The 27,447-nt window shown below is 37.6% G+C and overlaps 1 protein-coding gene across 16 annotated transcripts in view; it reads left to right on the forward strand.

Moving 5' to 3' along the window:
- Window positions 1–27,447, forward strand: part of ERC1 (ELKS/RAB6-interacting/CAST family member 1) — a 484,493-nt gene that overhangs the window by 33,634 nt on the left and 423,412 nt on the right. For all 16 annotated transcript variants that reach the window (XM_033116427.1, XM_033116435.1, XM_033116434.1 and 13 more), the window contains exon 2: window positions 12,324–13,147. In XM_033116427.1, coding sequence (XP_032972318.1) covers window positions 12,479–13,147 — 669 coding nt within the window. In that variant the 5' untranslated portion in view covers window positions 12,324–12,478. The remainder of the gene's footprint in view (window positions 1–12,323; window positions 13,148–27,447) is intronic.

The raw sequence follows: 27,447 nt of genomic DNA on the forward strand, positions 1-27,447 counted from the left end.
AAAATTAATATAATAAGATGGTCTTATATTATAGTAAAATAAGACTGGGTCTTATATTAATTTTTGCCCCCAAAGATGCATTAGAGCTGATGGTCCAGCTAGGTCTTATTTGGGGAAACACGGTACTTTAACTCTAGCTCAGATTGATGCTGGAGAATGGATATTATATAATGATACTTAATGTCTAAAGCGGATTGGCTTTGACATCCTTGATGGCCTGACATTTCCTCTTTTTTCTCCCCTCCCTTTCCTTCCACCAAGTATCCATCTATGTATAAACGTATTATTATTGAATGCATGTTATGTGCAACGTACAATATAGTAAGGGCTATGGATGATTACTAATGAACAAAAGGTGTGTGTGTGTGTATGAGGTGTGATCAAACAATATTGTGAATGTTTAAATAAAAAAAAAAATTATTACAGTAAAAGACACATTGCCATTAATCCCCTTCAAAATACCCCCCCTCGCTTCAAACACACTCATTCCATTGTTCTTGCCACTTTCTGAAGCAGTTCTGGAAGTCCTCTTTCATGAGTGTCTTTAGTTGCACTGTCATGGCTGCCTCGATGTCCTGAATCATTTTGACTTTGGGGAAGAGCCAAAAGTTGCACTGTACCAGATCCAGTGAATAAAGTGGCTGAGGACACACTGTAAAGTTTTTATTTGATAGAACTTGCTGTTCCAGAAGCAAAGTGTGACACGGAGTGTTGTCATGATGGAGGATGATTTAGGGCACACTTTAAAACACACCTTATCTCAACCGTAGCTCACACCCAACTGCACCGAACAAGTTGAAACTTGTGACACACTATTACTAAGGTTCGACGCGCCACTTCCTGTATTGAAGATCCCTGCCTTTCTGTTGGATGGTGGCAGCAGCATTCACTGTATTTTCCATCACAATGGAAAGTCTCCGTGTCCCACATCACTTCTGATACATGGCAATTTCTGTCAAATAAAAACATTACGATGTGTCCTCATCCATCTGATTCATGGGATCTGGCACCATGCAACTTCTGGCTCTTCCCCAAAGTCAAAATGACCATGAAAGGTAAATGTTTTGAATCAATTCAGTTAAATAATTAGAAAGTTAATCGTTAGAAGATGTACAAATTAACTCCACAAGAATTGGGAAAAAGATGGGTTATGAACAAAATTTCTTACCTTTTATGGGGAGAGACTCAAGACAATGTATTTAAAGATTTAGATAAAACAAGAAATAGATATTTATTCATTTATGTAATATTTATTGCCTACCTTCTATATGCCAAGCCCCATTCTAGGTAATGAGGTACAGCAGTGAACAGAAGATGGAACATTTACTTTCTCCTGGAGCTTTCATTCTAGTGAAGGAGACTGAAAATAAACAGAGAAATGAAATGAGTTGTATATTATATGTTAATAAATGCTGTGGAGCAAAAGTTAAATAATTTAGAGTTGTGGAGGTAACTACTATAATTAAAAGCAGCATGGTCAAAAGTTATCTCTAATGGAAGGGTGGGGGGAGACTTTATTGTTTGAATTTTTATTTCTATATGAATGCATACTCATTTAATCGTAATACTTAATGTCATAGGTTGAATATGTTAATTACATGTAGTGCCAAAACTGACATCAAATATATTTGGCTGCAAAAATGCTTATAATTGTTTGAAGTTTATTGTTTAAATGAAAAGTCATAAATTCAAGACCACAATAAGATTACACTTCCCACCCACTAGGATGGCTATAATAAAAATACATATAACAAGTATTGGGGAGAATGGTGAGAAACTGGAACCCTCATACACTGCTGCTGAGAATGTAAAATGGTGCAGATGTTTTAGAAAACAGTTTGACGTTTCCTTAAAAAGTTAAAGAGTTTTTACATTGTGTAAACAATTGCATTCTTAGATATATACCCAAAAGAATTGCAAATGGTAGGTCCACACAAAAACTGGTACATGAATGCTTGTAATAGTGGTATTCATAGTAGCGACAGCCCAATTGTCCATTAAGTAATGAGTGGATGACCGCAACGTATAATATCCATACAGCAAAATACTGTTCGGCCATAACATGGAGGGAACTACTGACACATGCTGCAGTGTGACTGAGCCTTGAAAACGTCGTGCTAAATGAAAGAAACCGGACGTGAAAGGCCTCATATCTCATGGTCCCATTTATAGGAAATGTCGAGAGTAGGCAAATCTATGAAGACAGAAAGTATATTGGTTGCTAGAGCCTGGGGAATGGGAAATGGGGAGTGACTCCTTTGGGTTCGTAAGGTTTCTTTTTGCAGCGATGAAAATATTCTGCAATTAGTGGTATGGTTGCACAACATTGCAAATATACTAAAAATTACTGAAGTGTACAGTTGAAAGTGGTGCATTTTATTGTATGTGAATTATATCGGTTAAAAATGCTGAAACAAAAATGAAAAGGCATACAAAGTATATTGATTCTCAGCAGGGCATGGAGATAGAAAACGGTATTACGATATGGGGCTTTTATCAAATGAAAAATGGGCTCTGGAGTGTCTAATCTGTCTCCCACCCTCAATTTGAGAATGTCTATCAAAATAACTGCTATTATTGGTGATGATAATGTGTTGGGAAAATAAAATTAAGACTCATCAGTAGATTGGGAAGAGGGACGACGGTTTCGGTACGGAGGCTACGTAGGAGATTGTGTTGTAATAGTGGCCACCAGGATGCGGTTGTAGCTGCAGGGAGGGAAGGGGAATATATGAAAAAGATAAGGTTTGATGGTCCACGGTGAGTGATAAGTTAATGGGAGTCGAGTAGAGGCGTGAAAACGGAGGCGTCAGAATGAATTCTATCAAACTCGGAAACATAGGAAGAGAAGGGCATATTTTAGGGGGAATAATGCGTTTAGTTAGAACTGCTGAGCTGCCCGTGGGGAATCTTGGCAGATATGTACAGTGAGTAGATAATCATATAACTCTGCAGCCCAAGGGAGAAGCCAGAGTTGAGAATACTGACTGGGAAAACATAAACCATGTACCTACCTAAAATAGGTAGTAGTTGAAACCAGTTGAAACAATGGCTGTGGATGAGAATGCCCAGGGAAAGTAAAATAGCAGAAGATAAGAACATGTTTGAAGCTAGAACTCTGAGGTAATATACCAGTGTTTTAAAGGTAGGCAGAGGAAGAGGAGCCAATAAAATGTGCTAAAAAGGAATTGTCTTGGAGAGGTAGTAGGGAAACCAGAAGAGGAGTATTAGTAACTTGTATCTTGACACTTGGTAAGAGTTTCAAGATACAAGTATTCAGTAGTGTCAAATGCAGTAGAAATAAAAAGAATTCATTGAATGTGGCTGTAAGAAAACCATTCTGGCTTTATTCTAGAAGTGGTTAGTGGGTGTTTTTAGTATCTAGAGCTTTATCTTGGGGCAATATACCCTTTCTGTTGGATATTTTTATACCACCTATCCCTAAAATAGTTTATTTTGTCTTCATTATAAAAATAGTATGTGCTCATAGAAAAAAAATTTTTTTGAAGAGAAAGTGAGATCACCACCAGAAACCTTACTACCCAGAGTTACAATATATCCTGCTGTAACTTAAAAAACGAACAAAAACTCAGGTGGGATCTGTGTTTATAATTTTGTCTTTTTTCTCTTGGGATTGACAATAGACCCAAGCATCTTTGTAATTAAGTATAGAACCGCATCATCATTTATAATGAGATGCTATATTAGTTTTCTAGGTCAGCTGTAATGAATTAGCACGAATGGTAAAGTAAAACAACAGAAATTTATTCTCGCGCAGTTCTGGAGGCTGGAAGTCTAAAATGCATGTAGGCAGGGCCTTGTTCCCTCTCAGGGCTCTAGAGAGACCCCCTCGTTGCCTCTTCCTGGCTTCGGGTGGCTCCTGGCAGTCCTTAGCTCATAGCTGCATCACTCCCGTTTCTGCCTCCAACTTAGATGGTCTTTCTTATGTGTGCATCTCTGTAATTGAATCTCTCTTTTTCTCCTAGAAAGACACTAGTCATTGGCCTTAGGGCCTGTCATCATTATCCAGTATGAACTCACCTTAACTTGGTTACATGTACAAAGACCCAATTTCCAAATAAGGTCTCAAGTCTGTGGACATGAATTTTTGGGGACACTCTTCAACCCATTACAGATAATAACCCATTTTACAGCTGTGTCTTATATAGCCAGTGCTTCATCGTTGGTCATTTAGGTTGTAATTTTTCACTATTTTGAACAAAATGAGGGCAGGGAATTAGCACGTAGCAGAACCTGGGTGATCCGGTTGGGCACCTTTTGGTACTCTCTAGTCCCATCTTAACTGTGAATGCACATGTGCAGCAACTCTGGTCTGAGATGGATATGAGCTCCAAGGGCTTAGAACCCTTAGGAATGGAAGTTTGGGTTGCCATTTGATAAACCACTGAGATGTGCTGAGGTGAAAACTGAGGATGAGTGCAACTTAGAATAGTAGAGGAGGGAGAAGACGAGTACCATTTGTGCTTTTCAGGCTAACTGCAGATGTAGTTTGTTCCAGTAACTTTTCCTCTTCTATGATTGTCCTCAAGAACAGAGGTCTGTGGGACTCAGGTGAAGCTGCTACTGGGCCTGTGTGAAGTAATTATGCAATGCCAGGGATGACTGGTGGCCCTGAGAATGTGCTGTTCAGATCTCCTGTTGTCGGGAGCAGAATTGACGTACTGTCTCCACTGTATTGCCTTTGCACTTCTCTCAGAAATGAGTGGTCCATATATGTGTGGGTCTGTCAGTTTTAATTTGTGAAAGTAATTTATGTTAAAACCTCAATTAGTACAGAAGAGAAAAATGTAAAAACCCACCTTTCCTCATAAATTCTTGTATTTCTCTTTTTTATAAATTTAAAAATATCTTCTTTAACTTGTATCTCTTTCTTATCAGTACATACAGACTTTCTTATTCTTTGTAATAGCAGCATAGTATTCCCATAATTGTATAGGCTATTACGAGTCTTGCTATTTCAAAGATTTTTGCGATTTATTCTTATTTGGTTTTCCCACTTGTGTGGAAATATGTGTAAGGTAAATTCCTAGAAATGTAATGACTGACATTTATTGAAAACCTACCAAGAACCAGATATTTTATACTTCCTCACTGATTTGATCTTTTTAGCCATCTTTTGAGGAAGATGTTATGTCTATTTCATAGATGAGAATACTGAGGCTCTAAAAGATTCGCTTATTAGTTGAAGACTATACATTTAAATAGTTGAGCTGAACCAGCCCAAGCTGTTCCTTCTGGTCACTGGAGCACAATAAGAATTATTTCACAGGTCACTCGTTAGGATGAAATGTGTTAAGGTCTATGTGTTGCATTTTTGTTACTGCACATTTTTACACTTACTCTGTAGAAAAGATTTCAGATCACATTTTTGGTTTCATACTTTAGCATACTGTTACTAGTAAGCTCTAATAAAAGGGCAACATTGTTAAGGAAGACAATATAAAAACTGCTGTGTCCCTGTATTCTGAGCACTGTTGTCATTTCATGATTTGGAATTGTATTTTTAACTTTTCACCATTCCTCTTCGTTTGGGCAAGTTAAATGATTTTATTGTTTAAAAAAATAAACCTAATCCTTTTAAATGTTGATTATTTTTTATATCTGAAAAGAAAAATCTTTGCTTATAAGTGTATATCACCAAAGTGGAATTAATTTAGAGTTTTTATTTTTTTGAGAAATACCTTGCCTTCTCTTGATATTTTGAGTCTTTCAGGCTATTTTGAGGTAGGAGTACTTCTTTAATGAAAATAGAAAAGCTGTAAAAATTGTATTTTTTAATTAGAATATGGAAATATAAATTGATAGTAGAACTGTGTTGTTTAAAAATACCAAATTTAAGATAAGCCAGATTTCTGATAATGTCCTTGTCAGAATTCGATTTTAGGACATTTTTGTAAATGGAAGGCTGGGCAAACTGTCAGAGATTTAAGTGCTGATTTTTTAAGTATTTTTAAAAACTCAAAATATAGGATAAGAAATCTCATTTTAAGTACTTGATAGGTCTCTGGCTATAATAATAACTTGACAGATTGTTTAATAGAGATTTTTCAGTACTGAGAGCAGATTTGTACCATTGGCATATTTTCTGCATGTGATTGCTCTGTGTGTATGAATTTTTAATTTTTTTCCTTAGAAGATGAGAGGCATTAGTCTGTTCTTCTTGAGCTTATGCTCTCTACTTGGAATTAAGGTTTAGCTACAGAATCTTCTATTTTTATTCATGGAAGAACAGTTTGTTTTTTAAAAAATTGAAAGCTTGTCATTCAGTAAGTTTCTTTATGATTTTCAGGGCATAATGTTAGAGGTCAAAAATACATAGCAATGCATATAAGGAGGGAGGTTGTCAATTTATGGAATTTGGTTGCAGTTAAAAGATAAAGTTCATTAACGTGAAGGAAATGACAAAAAAGCTTTCTTACGCTATATTTTTCTTCATTGCATTCAGTTGTAGTTTCCATAAACGAATTTCAAGATTACTCCCACCTTCTGAACATGTGAGAACTATCTTAACAATTTTTACTTGGATTAGGTAACGTGTGGATTCAGCAAACTTTGCATGATTTGTATTGGGCATTGTGCTAGGTTTTGGAGATAAGACATTCCTTTGACTGTAAGGAAGTAATTAACCAAAAGATAGTAAGTACATTATTTTAAAAGCTCCTGGTTCCATAAGACGGGCACCTAAATTAGACTGAAGAATTTCAGGGTTTGTGTAGGATTGTTACTATTAAACTTAGTTTGCAAGGATGAGTAGTAGTAGTTAGCCAGTTGATGTGGAAGAGGAAGGTCATGGAAGCAAGAGAGAGCATGGTATTTCGGGAAATTCCAGGTACTTGATCATGGTTGTCACACGAAAAAGGAGAGTGGTTAAGAAGCAACCTGCCTGTAGAGAGGTAGGCAGGGCCCAAATTATGAAAAATCTTACATGCACAGCCAAGGAATTTAGATTCTTATTTTGGGAAGCCATCAAAGGTTATATGTAGGTGTATGTGATTATGTCATATTTAAACTTTAGAGCAGTGGTACTTAAAATTTTTTGTTCCAGCATCCCTTTATAGTCTTAAAAATCAGTGAGGATACTAAATAGCTTTTGTTTATGTAGTCTACATCAATTACTATTTACCATATTAGAAAGTAAAACTGAGAAAAATTTTAATATGTAAGAGTTTATAAGCACACATGTCATTAGCTATCAGTGGGATAATACCACATGTCACGTAGCCTCTGGAAAATGCTACTGTACATTTGTGAGAATGCACAGTGAAAAAAGCAAATATCATAGTATTATGAAAATAGTTTTGTTCTCATTGACCTCATGAAAGAGTCTTAGCGACCCACTTGGAGAATAATTGTATTAGAAGAGCATTCTGGCAGTGCTGTTAATAATTGTTTAGAACCTACAAAAGCCACATTCTAAATTGTGATCTGGTGTACACATGTGTATAAATATGCACCCCTGAAACAAAAATTTCAGGAAAGAATACTGTACTAGTTATCTTTTGTTGTATAAAAAGTAACCTCAAAACTTTTTGGATTAAAAAAACAAACATTATCTCCCAGTTTTTATGAAGAGCATAGCTGAGTGGTTCTGCCTTAAGGTATTTCATGAAGTTGCAGTCAGTATGTCACGTGAGTCTGCTGCAGTCATCTGAAGGCTTGACTGGGTTTGGAGGATCCTTTTCCAAGTTACCTCACAGGGCTGTTGGCAGGAGACGTCAGTTCCTGTTTGGCTCACTAGGGTGGCTTGAATATCCTTACAACATGGGTGCTGGCTTCTTCCCCCACGCACGTGATCCAAGAGAGTGACCACGACAGACGCCCCACTGTCTTTTGTGAGTTAGTCTTGGAAATGATTCATCCTTAGAAGCTAATCACTAAGTCCACATTCAAAGAGAGAGAAATACTGCTTCCTCTCTTCAAGGGAGTATCAAATAATTTATGGAGATACCTTCAGACTACCACAGATACTTGTCAGGAGAGTGCATCCTCTGTGGGGCTCTCCTTCTCGGCATTCCCTGCTGGGTATGCTAAGAATGCAAGGCACCGACTGCCTTTAACCTGGGCCATTTCTCATTGTTGGGTTTGCAGCAAGCCACCTTGAAGGATGCGGTAGTGTCTCCCACTGGGAGAGAGGCTTACTTACTGCTTACTATAAAACGGGGTGGATCCCCTACAGTAAATGTTCCTCAGCTCTGATGCAAACCCATCTCCATATGTGGCATCTATCTGGGTCCCTCTCTGTCACCTTGTGGGACGTGGGAGCAACAGGGAGCCAATGCAAACATGATGCTCATACTGCTTGCTGTGCTGTGAGCAATGCAGTTCTTTGTCTCTGACGCCAGAGACTCGTGTGTCCTGTTTGATTGGCAGAGGGAGAAGGTTTGAAATAACCACCACAACAGATACTTGATAGGCAACTAACAAAATACTGGATAGGAAGCTAACTGGGGGTCTTGTAGCACTCTGGGGGCAACCTTATGGGCTCAGACTGAACAGTTTGCATGATTTTCTCGTGCAGCCGTCAGGATTCCAGGTGTACAGTCAGTGCAGGTGTTTCTTTTGGATTAACCAAGGGCAAGGGAGTTTGGAATGTGAAATTACTTTTTCAAACTTTTGTAGTTTAATGTATATACAATAAATAGGGCATATTTAAAGTATATAGTTTGATGAATTTTGATGTGTATATGCCCATGAAACCATCATGCCAGGTAAGATAATAAACATTTTCATCACCCCCAAAGTTTCCTCCTCCCCTTTGTGATCCACATCTCTTCCTCATCCCCATGCCGTCCTGGACTCACACTGATTGCTTTCTGCCATAATAGATTAGTTCGAGAATTTTATATCAACGGAATTATACTGTGTAACTTTTTTTTCTTTTTTGGTCAAAATTCTTTTTTGTCAGCTGTTTAAAATGCAAGAATTATTATTTTGTGGATTATGTGTCTGGCACATTTTTAAAAGAAATTTATTTTTTTAAACACTATTTTTGCTGAACCTTATGAGATTAAAAAGCCAATATGCAGGCTTTAGACAGAGCTAGTGAATTTCCTTCTTTTGTTGTATAAATGAAAATAGTTCTTAGAGTCACAAAGACTTTACATGCAAATGCCATTTTGGATCTGAAAGTGATTTGAACATCAGAGTGTATCTACTAATGCTGCAAACTTGGTGTGTACTTTTGTTACTGGATCTTAGCCTATTTAGGGAGATTTAGTTCCTTGACTACATGAAAACAGTTGTTCACAAAGCACGGGTGGGAATTTTTAAATCGAATGTGGCAACTTAAAGTTCTGATGGCATGATCGCTGAGACTGAATTATTACTCTGTATTTTGTTCGTTTTACTTATTTTGTTCTTTTGCCCACCATCTTTTTAAAAAGACTTTCTCCTTAATAGGAGGATAAATGTGATTATTTGAGCTTAACATCTGGGAAAATCTAAGATGTCCCTAAAGATTAGGTTTAGAGTTCCAGATGGGCAGGACACACTGTGGCAGCCTTTAATATCCTGTGGACAGTTGAGGTGTCACCGGCAGCAGATGAAGATGGTTTAGTATAGTAGTTAAGAGCCCCCAGAGCTCTGGAATTAGGTCCCCTAATTCAGATCTTGACGCTACACTTCAGAGCTATCTGACTTTAGGTAAGTCACGTAACTCTGTAGGCCTCGCTGTCTTCATCTGTAAAATGGTGTTAATGACAGTCCCTGTATTATATGGGGCTTAATAAATACTAAATCATAGAAAATTCTTAGCACACTTACTAAATAAATCTTAGCTTTTGTTATCATTCAAAGAATTCTGGATGATGAATGACTCTCTTATTTTAAGCAATATTCATATTATTTAAGAAAAGAAACTTTGCATCCCTCTTTGAACTTGAAATAGAATTCACTCAAACACTAACATGTAGGTTATTACTTGTAACCTAGTCCAGATTTACAGTCCAGATTTATCATGAAGAGGAATTTTTACTTCATGAACTAGGTTAGTCTTAGAAAGAAATTTCCTAATTATTAGCAGAATATTGTAATTTCTAAACTTGGTGTGCTGTTGCTGTGTCTTAGGTGGAATCTTAAAAGTTTGGCCTCTTATTTCCTGTCCTACTTGTTGTTAACCTAGGGCTGTCTATTGGATCACTAATGTCAAGGTGAGATTGCCAGTATAGTCTTATTTCTAAAGATTTTTAACCTGTTTTGAGTTTGACTGGCATATATACATAAACCCTTTAAAATTTTACGGGAACATACAGACCGTGTGATTTACTTGGATAGTATTTTCAATAAATAAACACTTAAAAGAATCAATTCTACATAACAGTGGATTTTTGGAAGGTATTATTTAATATGCTAAAGCCTGTTACATGATTTAAGCCAACTTTGGTAGAATATCAGAAAGTCACAGAGATCTAGTTTAGATCTGTAATGATTTACCTTTGAGAGAAGTATGGAAAGTAGGATAACTATGATACGTGTTTTTAAAATTTGTTTTAATTATACTTGTAGAGTATCAACATATTTTCCTTTTAAAACAAGTAAAGCTTTATTGTAGTTTGAGTATAAAGCTTTATAATTGAAGCTCAACTTCCTCTTACAAGTTCCCTTCCCTTCTAATCATTGCTATTTGAAATTTGACATTCTCATGTAGGAATTCTTTATGTACTTTGCATACAGATCTTTATACATACATTGGATATATTTTTCACCTAATTTTTGGTTTTTCTTTTAATTTTGCTTACAGTTTTTTTTTTTGTATAATTTGTCATTTTGACATAATTAAACATATTTTTTTATGGTTTTTACTTTTTATTTCTTATTTAAGAAGCCCTACCTTAACTCAAGTTCACAGGATATTATCCTAACTTTTCTTATAGTACTTATTAATAATTTTAAAATTTATATCTTTAATGTACATAGAATTTATTTGTGAAGTAGGGATGTTATTTATTTTTTTCCAAGAGTTCAAATCAGTTGTTCAAATCCCATTATTGAATGATTTGTCCTTTCCTCACTATTTTGAAATGTTACTTTTAGCATATACTAGATTCACATATGTAATTTAGATTCTATTGCTGGGCCAGTACTATACATTTTTTCATTACTGTAGCTTTAAAAGGCTACAAGTCCTCATGAGAAGTCCTGGAGGTCAGAGGTAGTTTTGGAGTCCAGATTTTTTTCCCAGTAATTCCCTGTGGGCAGGGATTATGCAATGTCCTGTAATCCTACACATTTGTTTTCTCAATGAAGTATACGAATAGTCATACTAAGTGAGATACATATGCACAATAAGTGACCGTAGATCAGATCAGGCTTTGCTGCTAAATGAGTTAAAAAGAAAAAACTTACTCTCAGACCTTTTTGGATTTTTGCATTGCAAATAAAGGATCTTTCGTGGGCCTGTAATTTATCTTGATATTTAGGGGACATCTTTCTTCTTTGTTCTTCTGTTTCAGGTTGTTTTCGGTTATTCTTGTACCTTTACTTTTACATTTGAATTTTAGAGTCAATTTATTAGGTGAAGAATCCTATAGAGATTTTCACTGGGATTTGAAGTAGTTGGGGAAGAACTGACACCGTCACTGTGTCTTCTCGTCCTTTCAACAAAGTCTTGTAGTTTTTTCCAAAAGTGCTTGCATATTTTTGTTAGATTTCTGTCAAAGTGTTTTTATGGTTGTGTTGCTTTTGTGGGTGGATTTTTTAAAAACTGCATTTTATAATTGTTATTACTGATGTACAGGAAAGTATTGCTATTTATATATTTATCTTGTGTCTTACAATTTTCTGAGTTCTATTATTCTAATAACTTGTCAGTTGATGATCTTGGGTTTTCCAGTTAGCAAATCGTATATTCAGACATTGAGTTTTATCTTTCCCTTGCCAATTGCTATACCTCTTACTTCTTTTTCTCTTCCATTTGTATGGTATGGTTTCAGTATTCAGTTTAGAGACATGTGAAATATTTTTAAAATGACGTTTGTTGTGAAATAGATTGTAAACAAATTTTGAATGCATGAGTAAATAGATGATAGAAGGGAGATCTTTTTAATTTTATTATTATTTTTTAAAAGATTTTATTGGGGAAGGGGAACAGGACTTTATTGGGGAACAGTGTGTACTTCCAGGACTTTTCCAAGTCAAGTTGTTATCCTTTCAGTCTTAGTTGTGGAGGGCGCAGCTCAGCTCCAGGTCCAGTTGCCATTGTTAGTTCCAGGGGAAGGGAGATCTTTCAGTGGACATAATGAAAAATTTCTGAGAAAGGAAATGTTTGTTATTGGAAAATATAATGTGTGATCTTTTCATTACAGATATGGTGTAAGATATTTCTTCAGGAGTGGACAGCTGAGGACCTGTCATTTCTGATAAGCCTTAAGCAGAATCACAGCCATAGAGAAACCTCACGGAGTTCCATATTTTGCTTCTGCTTTACACCTTTCCTGGCACCTCAGTTCATCTTGCAACCATGTATGGAAGTGCTCGCTCAGTTGGGAAGGTGGAACCGAGCAGCCAGAGCCCTGGGCGTTCTCCGAGGCTTCCACGTTCCCCTCGCCTGGGTCATCGTCGGACCAATAGTACAGGAGGAAGTTCTGGAAGCAGTGTCGGAGGTGGTAGTGGGAAAACTCTTTCAATGGAGAATATCCAATCCTTAAATGCTGCCTATGCCACGTCTGGCCCTATGTATCTAAGTGACCATGAAAATGTGGGTTCAGAAACTCCTAAAAGCACCATGACCCTTGGCCGTTCTGGGGGACGTCTGCCTTACGGTGTTCGGATGACTGCTATGGGCAGTAGCCCCAACATAGCCAGCAGTGGGGTCGCTAGTGACACCATAGCATTTGGAGAGCATCACCTCCCTCCCGTGAGCATGGCGTCCACCGTTCCCCACTCTTTGCGTCAGGCCAGAGATAACACAATCATGGATCTGCAGACACAGCTGAAGGAAGTGTTAAGGGAAAATGATCTCTTGCGGAAGGATGTGGAAGTCAAGGAGAGCAAATTGAGTTCTTCAATGAATAGCATCAAGACCTTCTGGAGCCCAGAGCTGAAGAAAGAACGAGCCCTCAGAAAAGATGAAGCTTCCAAAATCACTGTTTGGAAGGAACAGTATAGAGTTGTGCAGGAGGAAAACCAGGTCAGTTTTATATGTATGTTTACCTGTATTGTCGGTATTCATGTGTATAAGTGAAATGAGCCATTCTTTTTCTTTTCTTTCTTAGGTTTTTCCCTTCTTCCTTCGTCTTCCTGTTTACTGTGGGTTTTAGTATTTTCTGTCCTCCCGTTTCTCAGCCTTTTCCAGACTTGGTCCTGTGCATTAATTTTTTTTCTAGTTGCCATGTTTTCTTGCTCAACATTCTTGCTTGTTTCTTTTCCCTGGCTTCTCTTTCTCTTTCTGTCTTTTCTTTCACTACCCATTATCTTTTCTTGAATTCTTGTGAGAATATAATTTTGCTACACACTCTAAGATCCATTATCAAAATTATTTAGCCTATGTAACTTACACTTGAGGTATAACGTTAAGAATTACCATAACAAATGTCAAAAAGTCAATCTTAAAACAATAAAAAAACTGTAATAAGACAAATCAGTATATTGATAGCGTAGAATGGAAATTAGTTTTAAAAAGTTAATATTGATGATGTAAATATTTATTAACAATGAGGAGCAGTTCTTTCTGTGGACATTACTGATAGTTTAACTTCAGGATGCTTACGTATTTTTTTTTTGGTTCTTTAATTCATCAAATTTAAGGTGGGAGAAAGACAACTTGGTATGATTAGTTGCTTCTAGAAAATAAATGAGATAACCAGGCATTATAATTATGGGCTTTGCAGTTCAAGAACTAAGTGCTGTCTTATTAGATAGATGAAACATTCATTTATTATTTTTCTGTACTCTTCCAGGTTATGGTTGAATGTTTTGACCATAGCCAGGTCACATTTAGTGACATATGAGTCCAAAGATGTGAACAAATCATATTCAAGCTGCAGCAGATACAATCTTAATCATATATTGTGTTTAAAACACTTGTAGAACTTCTCTTAAACTTGCAAGTTTGAATTATTGCCTCCTTAAAAAAATTCTCCTATAGTCTTAAAGGAGAATTTTAAAGTAGCTGCCTCATTGTTAGTATAATTGGTATTATACTTTGTTTTTGGGTTAGGTTAATGAAACTTATGAAGACAGTAATAAACTTATTTGGATTTCTGCTGTTTTCTTGAATGATGCTAAAAAGTAAAGAGGGAATTACAAATGATCTGTTTCTGATGAGGTAAATCTAATTTAAGATTTCTATTTTACTATTCTGTTACTAATACTTAGTTCAGGCATTCAGATCTACTGGTTTAGTTACTTGAAGTAGATATCTAGTTAGATTGTTTGTATTTTAAAGCCCCAGACTTACTTTTTCAGTAATAAAAATGGTTTTTTTCCTGATCATAAAAATAATACAGAAAAACACGGATAAGAAAGCAAATTTTACCCCAAATCCTCCCGTCTATGATAACTTTGCTATTCCACTGTTAACATTTTGATGTTTCTTCGTAATGACTTATCTTTGTGCATACACACATACAAGTTTTACATGAATTGAATATTATAAGATGTGACCATTTTCTAGCCAACATTTCTACTGTGTATTAAGGCCCTGTGGTATATATCTAAATAATTTTTAATGACTATAGATTGTTGTGTCTGTACTAGTTGATTTGACTAACATCACAGTTAAAAATCTTCATAGTTATTTGATATGATACGATATGCATTAAAGACTAAACCTTGAATTAATTTAAACCAGAGATTTCAAAATAATTAGAAATTATAGTAATTTTATTCTTTCTCGGATATAGCCTCAAAATACTTGGCTTTTACTTTTTTAAAATTAAAGTATAGTTGACATACAGTATGCTTTTACTTTTTAACCGGTGACTAAATTTAATTTGTCACTCACAGAATCTGAATGTTTTATTAGTATACTTAAATCTCTAGGTCTAGAGACCCAATCTTTTTTTAAAAAAGAGGAAATGGCTTTAAAAAATATTCCTCAGGAAGTTCCTTGAATTTGAGTCTTCAAGACTTTAAAAATGTGGGGGAAAAAAAGAACTGAAATAGACCCCAGTGTTAAAAGTAAGGACATTGTTCCTAATTTCTGGCTTGGATACATCAAGTATCAACAGATGTATTTGTTTAAAGTACAGGTTTCCAGGCCTTGCTTTATGTCAACTAAGTAAATATCTGTGGAGACGGTGTCCAAGAACTTATATTTCAAATATGCCTTTCTGGTAGTTCTGATGAAATCCAATGTTGGGATCTTTAGAATTTAGTACATCTGATTCTTAAACTAGTCTTTTGCTCATCTGCTTTAGGGATGCTCTATTGCTCTATTGCCACTTTAGGGCTCAATTGTGAAAGAAGGGAAAAGAAACAAGGGACCATTGGCTCAGGGCTTGTCATCCTTTTTTCTGCCATGTTACACTTGAGGGTTGTGACAGACTCCTACACGTAATAATCATTAACTATGACAGTGAACCTCAGTAGAAGGAATGTGTGTACAGGAAAAGGGTGTTTAGTTAGAAAAAAGAGCCATCCAGGTGATTTTGATGTCTTCTCACCTTGAGAATCATTGATGCACAAGGTAAGATATTCAGATGATTATTGGACAACAGAATGGGGAAATATTTCTTCTTAAGTTAAAATTGCAGTTGCAGAACGTGAAGTACAACACCAAAAGTTTATCATTCCTAAGTATAAAATAATACATTCTGAAAGTTTTTATAGTTTGGTGTTGAGTTGTAAACATCAAGAGAACAAAACTGAGGAGGTTCAAGATGGCAGATAGGTATACTATGCCAGGATCACCCCTAAATCACACATAAATTATACAGCAGTCAACCTCAAGAATCATCTGAACACTAGCTGAACAGAAACCCTATACCAAGGATATAAAAGAGAGGCCACATTGAGACTGGTAGGAGGGGCGGAGACAGATGTGAAATGGGCTGACCCCGAACCCACAGATAGAGGTTGAACATTGGGAGGGACACTTTGGTGGTAACCCCTGAAGAGGGAGTGTTTTCCCAGCCCCACACCGGGCTCCCCAGCCCAGGGTTCCTGTAACAGGGAAAGGAGTTCCCATGGCACCTGGCAGTGAAAATCAGCAAGGACTCTGTCTGCCCTTCCCAGTGGGGTGGAAGGCAGCTGGAAACCCAGACGCCCTCTTGTAGAGCCAGCACACGGACTCGCTTGCTCACGGGCGCTCAACCTGGTCTCTCGTGGAGGGGTGGTTGCTCTAGGAGGCCTGGGGATGTGCAGGAAAGGACTGAGTTGTGTGGCATCAGCACAGGAGCAGGAGGGACAGGAGCCATTGTCTTCCCTGTGTGGAACCTGACACACATGTGGCTTACAGGAGGGCACCACCTTTTCAGGGTTAAGCCATCCCCCAAAGGGCCACGTCTGGGACTGCATTGGTCTGGTGGAATCACACGTGCACATGGTCTTAGTGATGCCCTGGGTCCCTGCCCTCCACACAGCTGGTGCTACGTCGCCTGCCTGTGAAACTCTTGACTACTGGGCTGCTGGTCCCACCCCACAGGCTATAGAAGCCTGTTTAAAACAGCAGAGGGCCTGTGGTGGCCTGGGAAATGTTTGCTGTAACCCAAGGCCTGTGCCCCAGTGTAGACAGGTGGTGGTGGCCCTGACACTGGCTGGCTGTAGTGCTCTCGGGGCATTTTTGTGGGTGATCATGGGCCCAGCACCGGTGTGGAAGCCGAGACTGCATTGACTTTGTAGAAACTACTGACCACCCCTTAGCTCCCCGGAACCCTGCCCCACCCACCTAGAGCTGCACGGCGAGGGGCACTCTGGGCGCCTGGGTGACCATCCCCGCCCCACAGGCAGAGGAGGTCTTTTATAGCAGCGGACATTCCACAGCAGTCTGGGGACATTTTGGTGGTGGGCAGTGACCCAGAAACTGGACTGCAGCTTCTCAGGGGCAGCCCTCAGGAATTTGCGAGCCTGAGTTGATGGCTGGCTGTAGTGTTCTTGGGGCACTGTGCAAGGTGGTCACAGGCCAGGCACTGGCATAAGAACTGAATCTGCATTAACGTTGTAAAAACCACCAGTCATGTCTTGTGACTCCCTTGAACTCCACCCAGCCCAGCTAGTGCTGCATCACCACGGGTACTCTCAACACCAGGTCAACCAGCTCAGCACACGCACTGGCTCTTTCAATGACTGTACCTTATGGGAAGCTGGCAGGTGGCAATAGGCGTAGGGGGCCCTGCGTCTTTTGCTAAGCTGCCTCAGGCCCACTATTGGTGGCAGCCAGCCTCAGGTCACAGCAAGGCCACCCCCACATGTCTCCAGGTTCAGCACAGGCAGCATCCAACCACATGTAGCTTTGTGGCTCCTATCAGCTAGCTGCAGGCTGGTAACAGGCAAGGCTGAAAGTGGCCTGCACAGGAGCCCCGCACAAGAGACACCAGAAACATCACACCCAGAGGTCACCTTCAGACCACACCATACTACCTGATTAGACCCACAGGCGGCACACCCAAAAGGGGGATTCTCAAAGACACAGTAGCCCATAGGGGCAAAGCCTCCTCTGAGGGGTCAGCCCCCACACAGCAGCTCATATACTATGGGCTGCTAACCCTCACAGTTAGTCAGCCTGGGAGTCAATCCCACCCATGAGGTGCCAAAAGCATGAAGGCTCAACTACAACAGAACACATGCAAGACACAAGGGACACCTCTGAAGGACATGCACAGATGATTAGGGAGATTGCACAATTGGACGACACAGGACACCTACTACATAAGGCCACCCAGCAAAGACTGAGAGACATAGGAGACCTACCTAATACATAGAAGCAAACACAGAGTGGCAGCCAGAATGAGGAAGCAAAAAAAATGTCACAAATAAAAGACAGGAGAAGCCTCCAGAAATGAAACTGAATGAAATGGAGGCAACCAACCTACTAGAGACAGAGTTTAAAGCATTGATTATAAGAATGCTTAAGGAACTTAGTGAGAATTTCAACAAAGAGATAGCAAGCATAAAGAAGGACATAGAAACCATACAGGAGAACTAGTCAGAAATAAAGAATGCAATAACTGAAATGAAGACTTCACTAGAAGGAATCAACAGCAGAGTAGATGAAGTAGAGGAGCGAATCAGCGATTTAGGAGATGAGGTAAAATACACCCAATTGAAATACAAAAAGAAAAAAAGAATAAAAACAATGAAGAGAGTTTAAGGGACCTGTGTGACAACATCAAGTGTAACAACATTCGCATCATAGGAGTACCAGAAGGAGAAGAGAGGGAGCAAGGGATTGAGAACTTATTTGAAGAAATAATGACCAAAAACTTCCCTAACCTGGTGAAGGAAATAGACATACAAGCCCAGGAAGCACAGAGAGTCCAAAAGAAGGTGAACCCAAACAGGCCACACCAAGACACATCATAATTAAAATGGCAAAGGTTGAGGACAAGAGAGAATCTTAAAAACAGGAGAAAGACAACTAGTTACAAGGGAACTCCCTATAAGACTGTCAGCTGATTTCTCAACAGAAACTTTGCAGGCCAGAAGGGGTGGCAGGAAATATTCAAAGTGTTGAAAAACAGGCGTCTACTACCAGGACTACTCTACCCAGCAAGGCTATCATTTAAAATTGAAGGAGAGATCAAGAGCTTCCCAGATAAGAAAAAGCTAAAGGAATTCATTACCACCAAGCCAGTTTTACAGGAAATACTAAAAGGACTTCTCTAAGCAGAAGAAATGAGAAAACAAACAAATGAAGATCAAAAATATGAATAATAAAATAGCAATAAGTATGTACCTATCAATAATAGCTATAAATGTAAATGGATTAAATGCTCCAATCAAAAGACATAGGGTAGGAAGTTGCTGGTTAGTTCAGTTGGTTGGAGTGTGGTGCAGATGGCACCAAGGTTGCCAGTTCCGTCCCCACATGCCCCACTGTGCCCTCCTTAAAAAAAAAAAAAGCAAAAAAGGAAACAGACATAGGGTAGCTGAGTGGATAAGAAAACAACACCCATGCATATGCTGTCTACAAGAGACCCATCTCAGACGGAAAGACACACACAAACTGAAAGTAAAGGGATGGAAATGAGAAAAAAGCTGAGGTAGCAATACTATATCGCACTTAATAGACCTTAAAACGGGGACCATGATAAAAGACAGAGAAGGACATTACATAATAGTAAAGGTAGCAATCCAACAAGAGGATATAACCCTAGTAAACATCTATGTACCCAACATAGGAGCACCTAATGAATATATAAAACAAATATTGACAGACATGAATGCAGAGATCAACAGTAACACAGTCATAGCAGGGGACTTTAGCACTCAACTGACACCAGTGGACACATCCTTCAGACAGAAAATCAACATGGAAAGAGCAGCCTTAAATGACATACTAGACCAGATGGATTTAATTGATACTTTTAGAGCATTTCACCCCAAAGCAGCAGAGTATACATTCTTTTCAAGTGCACATGGAACATTTTCCAAGCCAGGCCATATGTTAGGCCACAAAACAAGTCTAAGTAAATTTAAGAAGATTAAAATCATATTAAGCATCTTCTCTGACCACAGTGGTATGAAATTAGAAATCAATTACAAGAAAAAAACTGAAAAACACACTAACACGTGGAGACTAAATAACATACTACTACATAACGAATGGGTCAACAATGAGATCAAGGAAGAAATTGAAAGATACCTTGAGACAAATGAAAATGGAAACACAGTGACCCAAAATCTGTGGGACACAATGAAAGCAGTCCTAAGATGGAAATTCAAAGCAATGCAGGCCTACGTAAAGAAACAAAAAAAAATCTCAAATCAACAGTCTATCTTAATACCTAAGGGAACTGGAAAAAGAATAGCAAAATAAGCCCAAAGTGAGTACAAGGAAGGAAATAATAAAGATCAGAGCAGAAATAAATGAAATAGAGACAAAAAGAAAACACAAAAGATCAATGAAACCAAGAGGTGGCTTTTTGAAAAGATAAACAAAACTGATAAACCTTTAACCAGATTCATCAAGAAAAAGAGATAACCCAAATAAAATCAGAAATGAAAGAGAAGTGACCACAGACAGCACAGAAATACAAAAAATTACAAGCAACTATATACGAATAAATTAGACAATCTGAAGAAATGGCTAAATTCCTAGAAGGATACAATCTTTCAAAGCTGAATCAAGAAGAAGCAAAAAATCTGAACAGACCAATTACTACCAACAAAATTCGATTAGTAATCAACAAGCACCCAAGAAGCAAAAGTCCTGGACCAGATGGCTTCATAGCTGAATTTTACTAAACATTCAAAAAAGAATAAACACCTGTTCTCCTCAAGCTATTCCTAAAAATCCAGGAGGAGGGAAGGCTCCCAAACTCATTTTACGAGGCCACCATTATCATGATCCCAAAATGAGGCTAAGACATTACAAAAAAAGAAAACTATAGGCTGATATCCTTAATAAACATAGATGCAAAAATCCTCAACAAAATATTAGCAAACCAAATTCAGCAATACATTAAAAAGATCATACACCATGATGAAATGGGATTCATTCCTGGTATGAAAGGTTGGTTCAGTATCCGCAAATCAGAGGCAGCTGGATGGCTCAGTTGTAGAGCGCAAGCTCTGAGCAACAGGATTGCGGGTTTGTTTCACACATGGGCCAATGGGCTGCGCCCTGCACAACTAGATTGAAGACAACGAGCTGCTGCTGAGCTGCTAGAGGGCCAGCCTGATGGCTCAGATGGTTAGAGCGTGAGCTGCCAACAACAAGGTTGCCGGTTCAATTCCCGCATGGGATGGTGGACTGCACCCCCTGCAACTAAGATTGAAAACAGCAACTGGACTTGGAGCTGATCTGCACCCTCCACAGCTAGATTGAAGGACAATGATTTGGAGCTTTTGGGCCCTGGAGAAACACACTCTTCCCCCAATATTCTCCAATTAAAAAAATTAAAAATATCTGCAAATCAATTAATGTGATATACCATATAAAGTGAAAAATAAAAATCATATGGTGGTCTCAATAGATATTGTGGGGACAGAGCCCCAAAAACCAGTTTCCAGGCTCTCGGCCTCACATAGAAAGGTGCTGGCTCAGGTAGTAAATGGCCATCGACTGTGATCAAATGGCCATCAGCTGTGGCTAGTTGGCCGTCAGCTGTAACCAGTGAGCCATTGGCCACTAATATAACTGCTGTGGCTACGCTAGCAAGAAAAATGGGGGCTAGCAAGAAGATGGTGGCTGAGCCTGCAAGTGGAGCAGTGAGGGTTGAGAATTGTGTGGCTCCTGTTTCCTGTGTCTCCAACCCAGCCGCCAGCGAGAGTATAGTGGTGTGACTCCCCTACCTATGGCTCCGTGGGTGTTCCTTTTTGGCCTAGCCATATCCTGTGTTCTTGTGTGGGGAGTGGGACCAGAGACCCCGCCGGACGCCCCGCATGACAGATATAGAAAAAGCATTTGGTAAAATCAGCATCCATTTGTGATAAAAACTCTCATCCAAGTGGGAAATAGAGGGAACAGATTATAATCTCAACATAATAAAGGCCACATATGAGAAACCCACAGCCAACATCGTACTCAATGGTGAAAAGCTAAAAGTGTTTTCCTTAAGATCAGAAACAAGCCAAGGATGCCCAGTTTTACCACTTTTATTCAATATTAGTACTGGACGTTCTAGCCACAGCAATCAGACAAGAAAAATAAAAGGCATCCAGATTGGAAAGGAGGAAGTAAAATTGTCATACGCAGATAACATGATACTATATAGAGAGAATCCCAAAGACTCCACCAAAAAACTATTAGAACTGATAAATGAATTTAGTTAAGTAGCAGGATACAAAATTAATCTTCAGAAATCAGTTGCATTTGTATACACCGATAACAAACTATCAGAAGGAGAAATTGAGAAAACAGTCCCATTTACAATTGCTCCAAAAACAATAAAATACTTAGGAATAAATTTAACCAAGGAAGTATAAGACCTGTATTCAGATAATTATATGACATTGAAAAGAGAAATTAAAGAAGATACAAATAAAGGGAAACATATACCATGCTCATGGGTAGGAAGAATTAATATAGTTAAAATGTCCATACTACCTAAGGCAATATGTAGATTTAATGCAATCCCTATCAAATTACCAATGACATTTTTCACAGAACTAGAATATATAATCCTAAAGTTGATATGGAACCATAAAAGACCCTGAATAGCCATGGCAATCTTGAGAAATAATAAAGTAGGAGGTATCACGCTACCTGATATAAAATCATACTACGAGGGTTTAATTATCAAAACAGCATGATATTGGCATAAAAACAGACACATAGATCAATGGAACAGAATAGAGAGCCCAGAAATAAATCCATGCCTTTATGGTCATTTAATCTATGACAAAAGAAGCAAGAATTTACATTGGGGTAAAGACAGTCTACTTAATAAATGATGCTGGGAAAACTGGACAGATACATGCAAAAACAGGAAACTGGGCCACCTTATGTCATATGTAAGAATAACTCAAAATGGATTAAAGACATAAATGTAAGATCCAAAACTATAAAACTTTTAGAAGAAAATATAGGAAGTAAAATCTCAGACATTACCCTTAGTAATATTTTTACTGATATATCCCCTCGGACAAGGGAAACGAGAAAAAATAAATGGGACAACATGAAGTAAAAAGTTTTTTCACAGCAAAGGAAGCCTTCAGCAAAACAAACAAACATCCTGAATGGGAGAAGGTATTTGCTTATGATACGTCTGATAAGGGTTAATATCCAAAATTTATAAAAAACTCACACAACACCAAAAAAACAAGCAATCCAATTAAAACATGGGCAGAGGACATGAGGAGACATTTCTCCAGTGAGATGATTTGCCAGATGAAAAGATGCTCAAAGTACTAATAGAGAAATGCAAATAAAAACCACAGAGAAATACCACCTCACTCCTTTGAATGACTATCATCAGTAAATCAACAAACAGCAAGTGTCGGCGAGCATGTGGAGAAAAAGGAACCCTCATGCACTTTTGGTGAGATTGCAAATTGGTGCAGCCACTATGGGAAACAGTATGGATGTTCCTCAAAAAATTAAAACTAGAACTACCTAATGACCCAGCAATTCCACTCCTGGGTATTTATCCACAGAAATCCAAGACACTAATTCGAAAAAATATATGCACCCCCTATGTTTATTGTAGCACTATTGACAATAGCCAAGATACGGATACAACCGAAATGCAATAGACGACTAGATAAAGAAATTGTGGTACATTTATCAGTGGAGTATTACTCTACCATTAAAAGAGATGAAACCTTACTGTTTGCAACAACATGGATGGATATTATGCTAAGTGAAATAAGTGAGACCGACCGAGAAAGACAAATACCACATGATCTCATTTATATGTGGATTCTAAAGAACAGAATAAAGGAACAAGCAAAACAGAAATAGACTCATAGACTTAGAGGAAAAACTGATGGTTACTATATGGGAGAGGGGTTGAAAGATGGGGGAGAAGGTGAAGAGATTAGAGAGTACAAATTGGTAGTCACAAAATAGTCATGGGGATGTGAAATACAGTATGGGGAATATAATCAATAATGTAAAATTATGTAGGGTGTCAGATGGGTACTGGACTTACTGGGGGGAATCATGTCATAGATTATATAAATGCCTAAATACTGTGCTGTACACCTGAAACTAAGACAAAATAATATGGAATGTCAACTATAAATATATATTTATACAGTCACAGAATGTAAAGTATATCATAGGGAATAATAGTCAATGGTATTGTAACAGCTATATACGATGTCAAATAGGTAGTAGACTTGTTGGGGTTATCACTTTCTGAGGAGTGTAAATGTCTAATCATTATGTTGTTTTGTACACCTGAAACTAATAAAAATAAATAAACATTTACTGAGAAACTAAAAAAATAAGAACAAAAATGAGGTTTTAGTCTTGTGGTAAAGTACCAATGTAGCATAGGTCTTCGAAACTGTATCTATAACTCTAGAGTGGATATTAGGTTCCTTTCATTTTTTAAAAATGAGATTGACAAATTTGTAGCATGTATTGATGGTATATCAGTGCTCAGATATGAGGTACTTTATATGTATATTTAGACAATTAAGCATCATAATGTGTCATGCTTGAATATTATTCAATCTCAAATGTATTGTTAATATAAAAATCACAATTTACTTCCATTGACCGGAAAAGTGGCTGAACTATAAGTTAGTATGAATATTGTGTAACAATTATGCATGAATAAACATTTCCCTTTAAAAGATCTACCTTTCAGGAAAGGGGTGTGTGTGTGTGTGTGTGTGTGTGTAAATGTAAATATATGTGTATAAATGCATACATATAAATGTGTGCATATATGTTTGTATATATATGTGTGTGTGTATCGTATATATATTATATATATGTAATACATATATAAAATTAAAAGTAGATTTTGGTCGTTGAATTGAAGTTACTGGATTTATCATTGAATTAGCTAGTCTCCAATGCACTTTTCTGATGATGCTGCAAATATGCCTAGTGTGTTTTCCCGAAAATAAGACCTAGCCAGACAATCAGATCTAATGTGTCTTTTGGAGCAAAAATTAATATAAGACCAGGTATTATATTATATTATATTATATTTTACTATAGTAAAATTTTATAGTATTTTACTAATTTTATAGTATTTTACTATAGTAAAATAAGACCGGGTCTTTAATGTAATTGATTTTTAATAAAATCAATCTTATATTGATTTTTGCTCCAAAAGACGCATTAGAGCTGATTGTCTGGCTAGGTCTTATTTTTGGGGAAACACGGTATCACCAAGATGTCTTTTATTATTAAGCAACTTGGAAATGTCCATTTTAATGAGGAAAAAAATTATTGGCATACTTCCTTATTTTCAAAAAATTGAGGCAGTTTATTATGCCTATACTTTAAAAGCTGTGTAGATAAAAAGCAATGGCAATTTCCTTCTAATTATCAAGGTACATTCACAGGCAAATATTTGAATCTTCTGGAAAGACTCTAGTGGGGATTCAGCACTTCAGTCCAGTGGAAGGGAACCGGTGCACAGGACTACCATGCCAAAAGAGCCGTATGTGCTGACGGAGGGTGAGCACTGCCTTGTCTGGGTTCCGCCCCTTGCCCTAATTAAACACCAGTGCTGGCAGGAATGTATTCTTCTTGCACCCACTATAATTATCACACAATCCTATAATTGTATATCTTTGGTCCAGAAACGAAGGGTGCAATTTTAAAGTGAAGTGAAACACTGCAATGAGATACAGAGAACTGAGAACGCTAATTAATAGATTATAGTGACCCGGCAGTGGGGCCAGTTAAACTGCATTCATTATACCCTCCCTAGCCCTCAGAGGGCAGACATCTTCCACTTTACAAAGATTGGTTTAATAGGATTTACGGTAGTTAAACAAATTTTCCCATTTCAGTTTGAAACTGGGGATTTAGATGCATTCTAAATGTTTGATCTGCTTGGGCCACAGAGATAATTGGTCTAGAGTCCTATCAAATGGTAAAACACATTGGCTTAGAATTGCCTAATGTATATGGATCATATTTATGGAGTCCTTTTAGAAGATTGTTTCTAAAATAAATACCCAACTCTTTTTATGTCTCATACTTCTTTTGCTACTGAACTTTCACATACGAGGTCGGACAATAAAGTTTGCGAACTTGTTGCGATGATGTCGCTAACCTTTTTTGATATCAGGGATTATTTATTATGAATTTGTACTGACTGGACAGACAGTTAACCAAGTTGACTGTTTGGAAGTGCTGCAAGCCTGTGTGAAATAGTTATACGACCTGAACTTTTCGCCAACAATTCATGGCTCTTGCATCACGACAATGCACCAGCTCACACGGCACTGTCTGTGAGGGAGTTTTTAACCAGTAAACAAATAACTGTATTGGAACACCCTCCCTATTCACCTGATCTGGCCCCCAATGACTTCTTTCTTTACCCGATGATAAAGGAAATATTGAAAGGAAAACATTTTGATGACATTCAGGACATCAAGGGTAATATGACGACAGCTCTGATGGGCGTTCCAGAAAAAGAGTTCCAAAATTGCTTTGAAGGGTGGACTAAGAGCTGGCGTCACTGCATAGCTTCCCAAGGGGAGGCCTTCAAAGGTGACCATAGTGATATTCAGCAATGAGGTATGTAGCACTTTTTTAGGATGAGTTCGCAAACTTAATTGTTAGACCTCGTGGTGGTGGTTGGACAGATGGAACAGATAATGTATGTTTTAACAGGAAAGGCCTTTTTCATTTTTTAAAAATTGACAATGAGGAAGGCTTTTAGTGTATGTTTACTTGAAGAATAAAAATCCAGCTGTGAACTTTGTTGAATAGCAGAGCTAAGACATTGGATCATTTACATTTTTTATTCTAACCAACATCTGACAAGACATTGTCATACTTCTTTTTTGATTCTTATGCTATGTGATATTTCTATATGTTGAGTTTAATTGGAACCTTGTTTTTAAATCAATTATTTTAAAGCATTTTCATTAGAATTTTGTGTGGTCAGGATACATTCTGTTTCATATTATAGTGTGGCAAGTGAGTTTAATATTTTGCTTGTGTATTTTTTCTTTTTGGGGTCTGCTTTTATTCAGGATTCAGATTTTTTTATTTTGGTTTTAGTTATTTAGGGATCAGGAGAAGTTCAAGGTCAGAAATAGAAAAAGATAAACTTGCCATGGGTGAATCTTTGTTTTGTCATTTGTTCTCATTGTTTGGACACTGGTGACTATTAATATCTTTATAATTCTAGGTTGTACCTTGATTTTTCCAATGGTGAAAGCCATAATTATTTGAATTCATATAAGCTTTTTCATGCAGTTGCTAATTGTTTCAGTGTCATTTAAAGTCTGATCTTAAAATCTGGGATCTATGTCTTGGATTATTTAGTTTTTCTCTTTGATAATTCTGATGTAACATAGAGGTGAATTATGAATGTCTATTCCGAGTATTGTGGATAAATAGGTGTTATAGTGTATTTTCCAGATAGATTTGATTTTTTTTTGGTATTCAAGAAATGGGATATGTTAAAGGCACTCTGTGGAATCTCCTGAGAAAAGTAAATCAAATTTAAAATAGATGTGTTTCTTTTGGGGAGTAATCATTTTGAGAAGCAAAATTTGTTCATGTGTGGCTTATAGACATTTAAGGTAACCATCCAGTGGATCTTGTCATGTATGCAGCTAGTGGATTTGAGAAACTGTGTTCTTATAAAGTTGGTTACATTTGTTTAGCTGGAATGTAGTGGAATACTATGAAAAGTGATTCAGTGAATGTAATAAAAAACGTGCAGATACCTGACCAGG

This window comes from Rhinolophus ferrumequinum, chromosome 10 (assembly GCF_004115265.2).
Source record: "Rhinolophus ferrumequinum isolate MPI-CBG mRhiFer1 chromosome 10, mRhiFer1_v1.p, whole genome shotgun sequence".
Taxonomy (NCBI): domain Eukaryota; kingdom Metazoa; phylum Chordata; class Mammalia; order Chiroptera; family Rhinolophidae; genus Rhinolophus; species Rhinolophus ferrumequinum.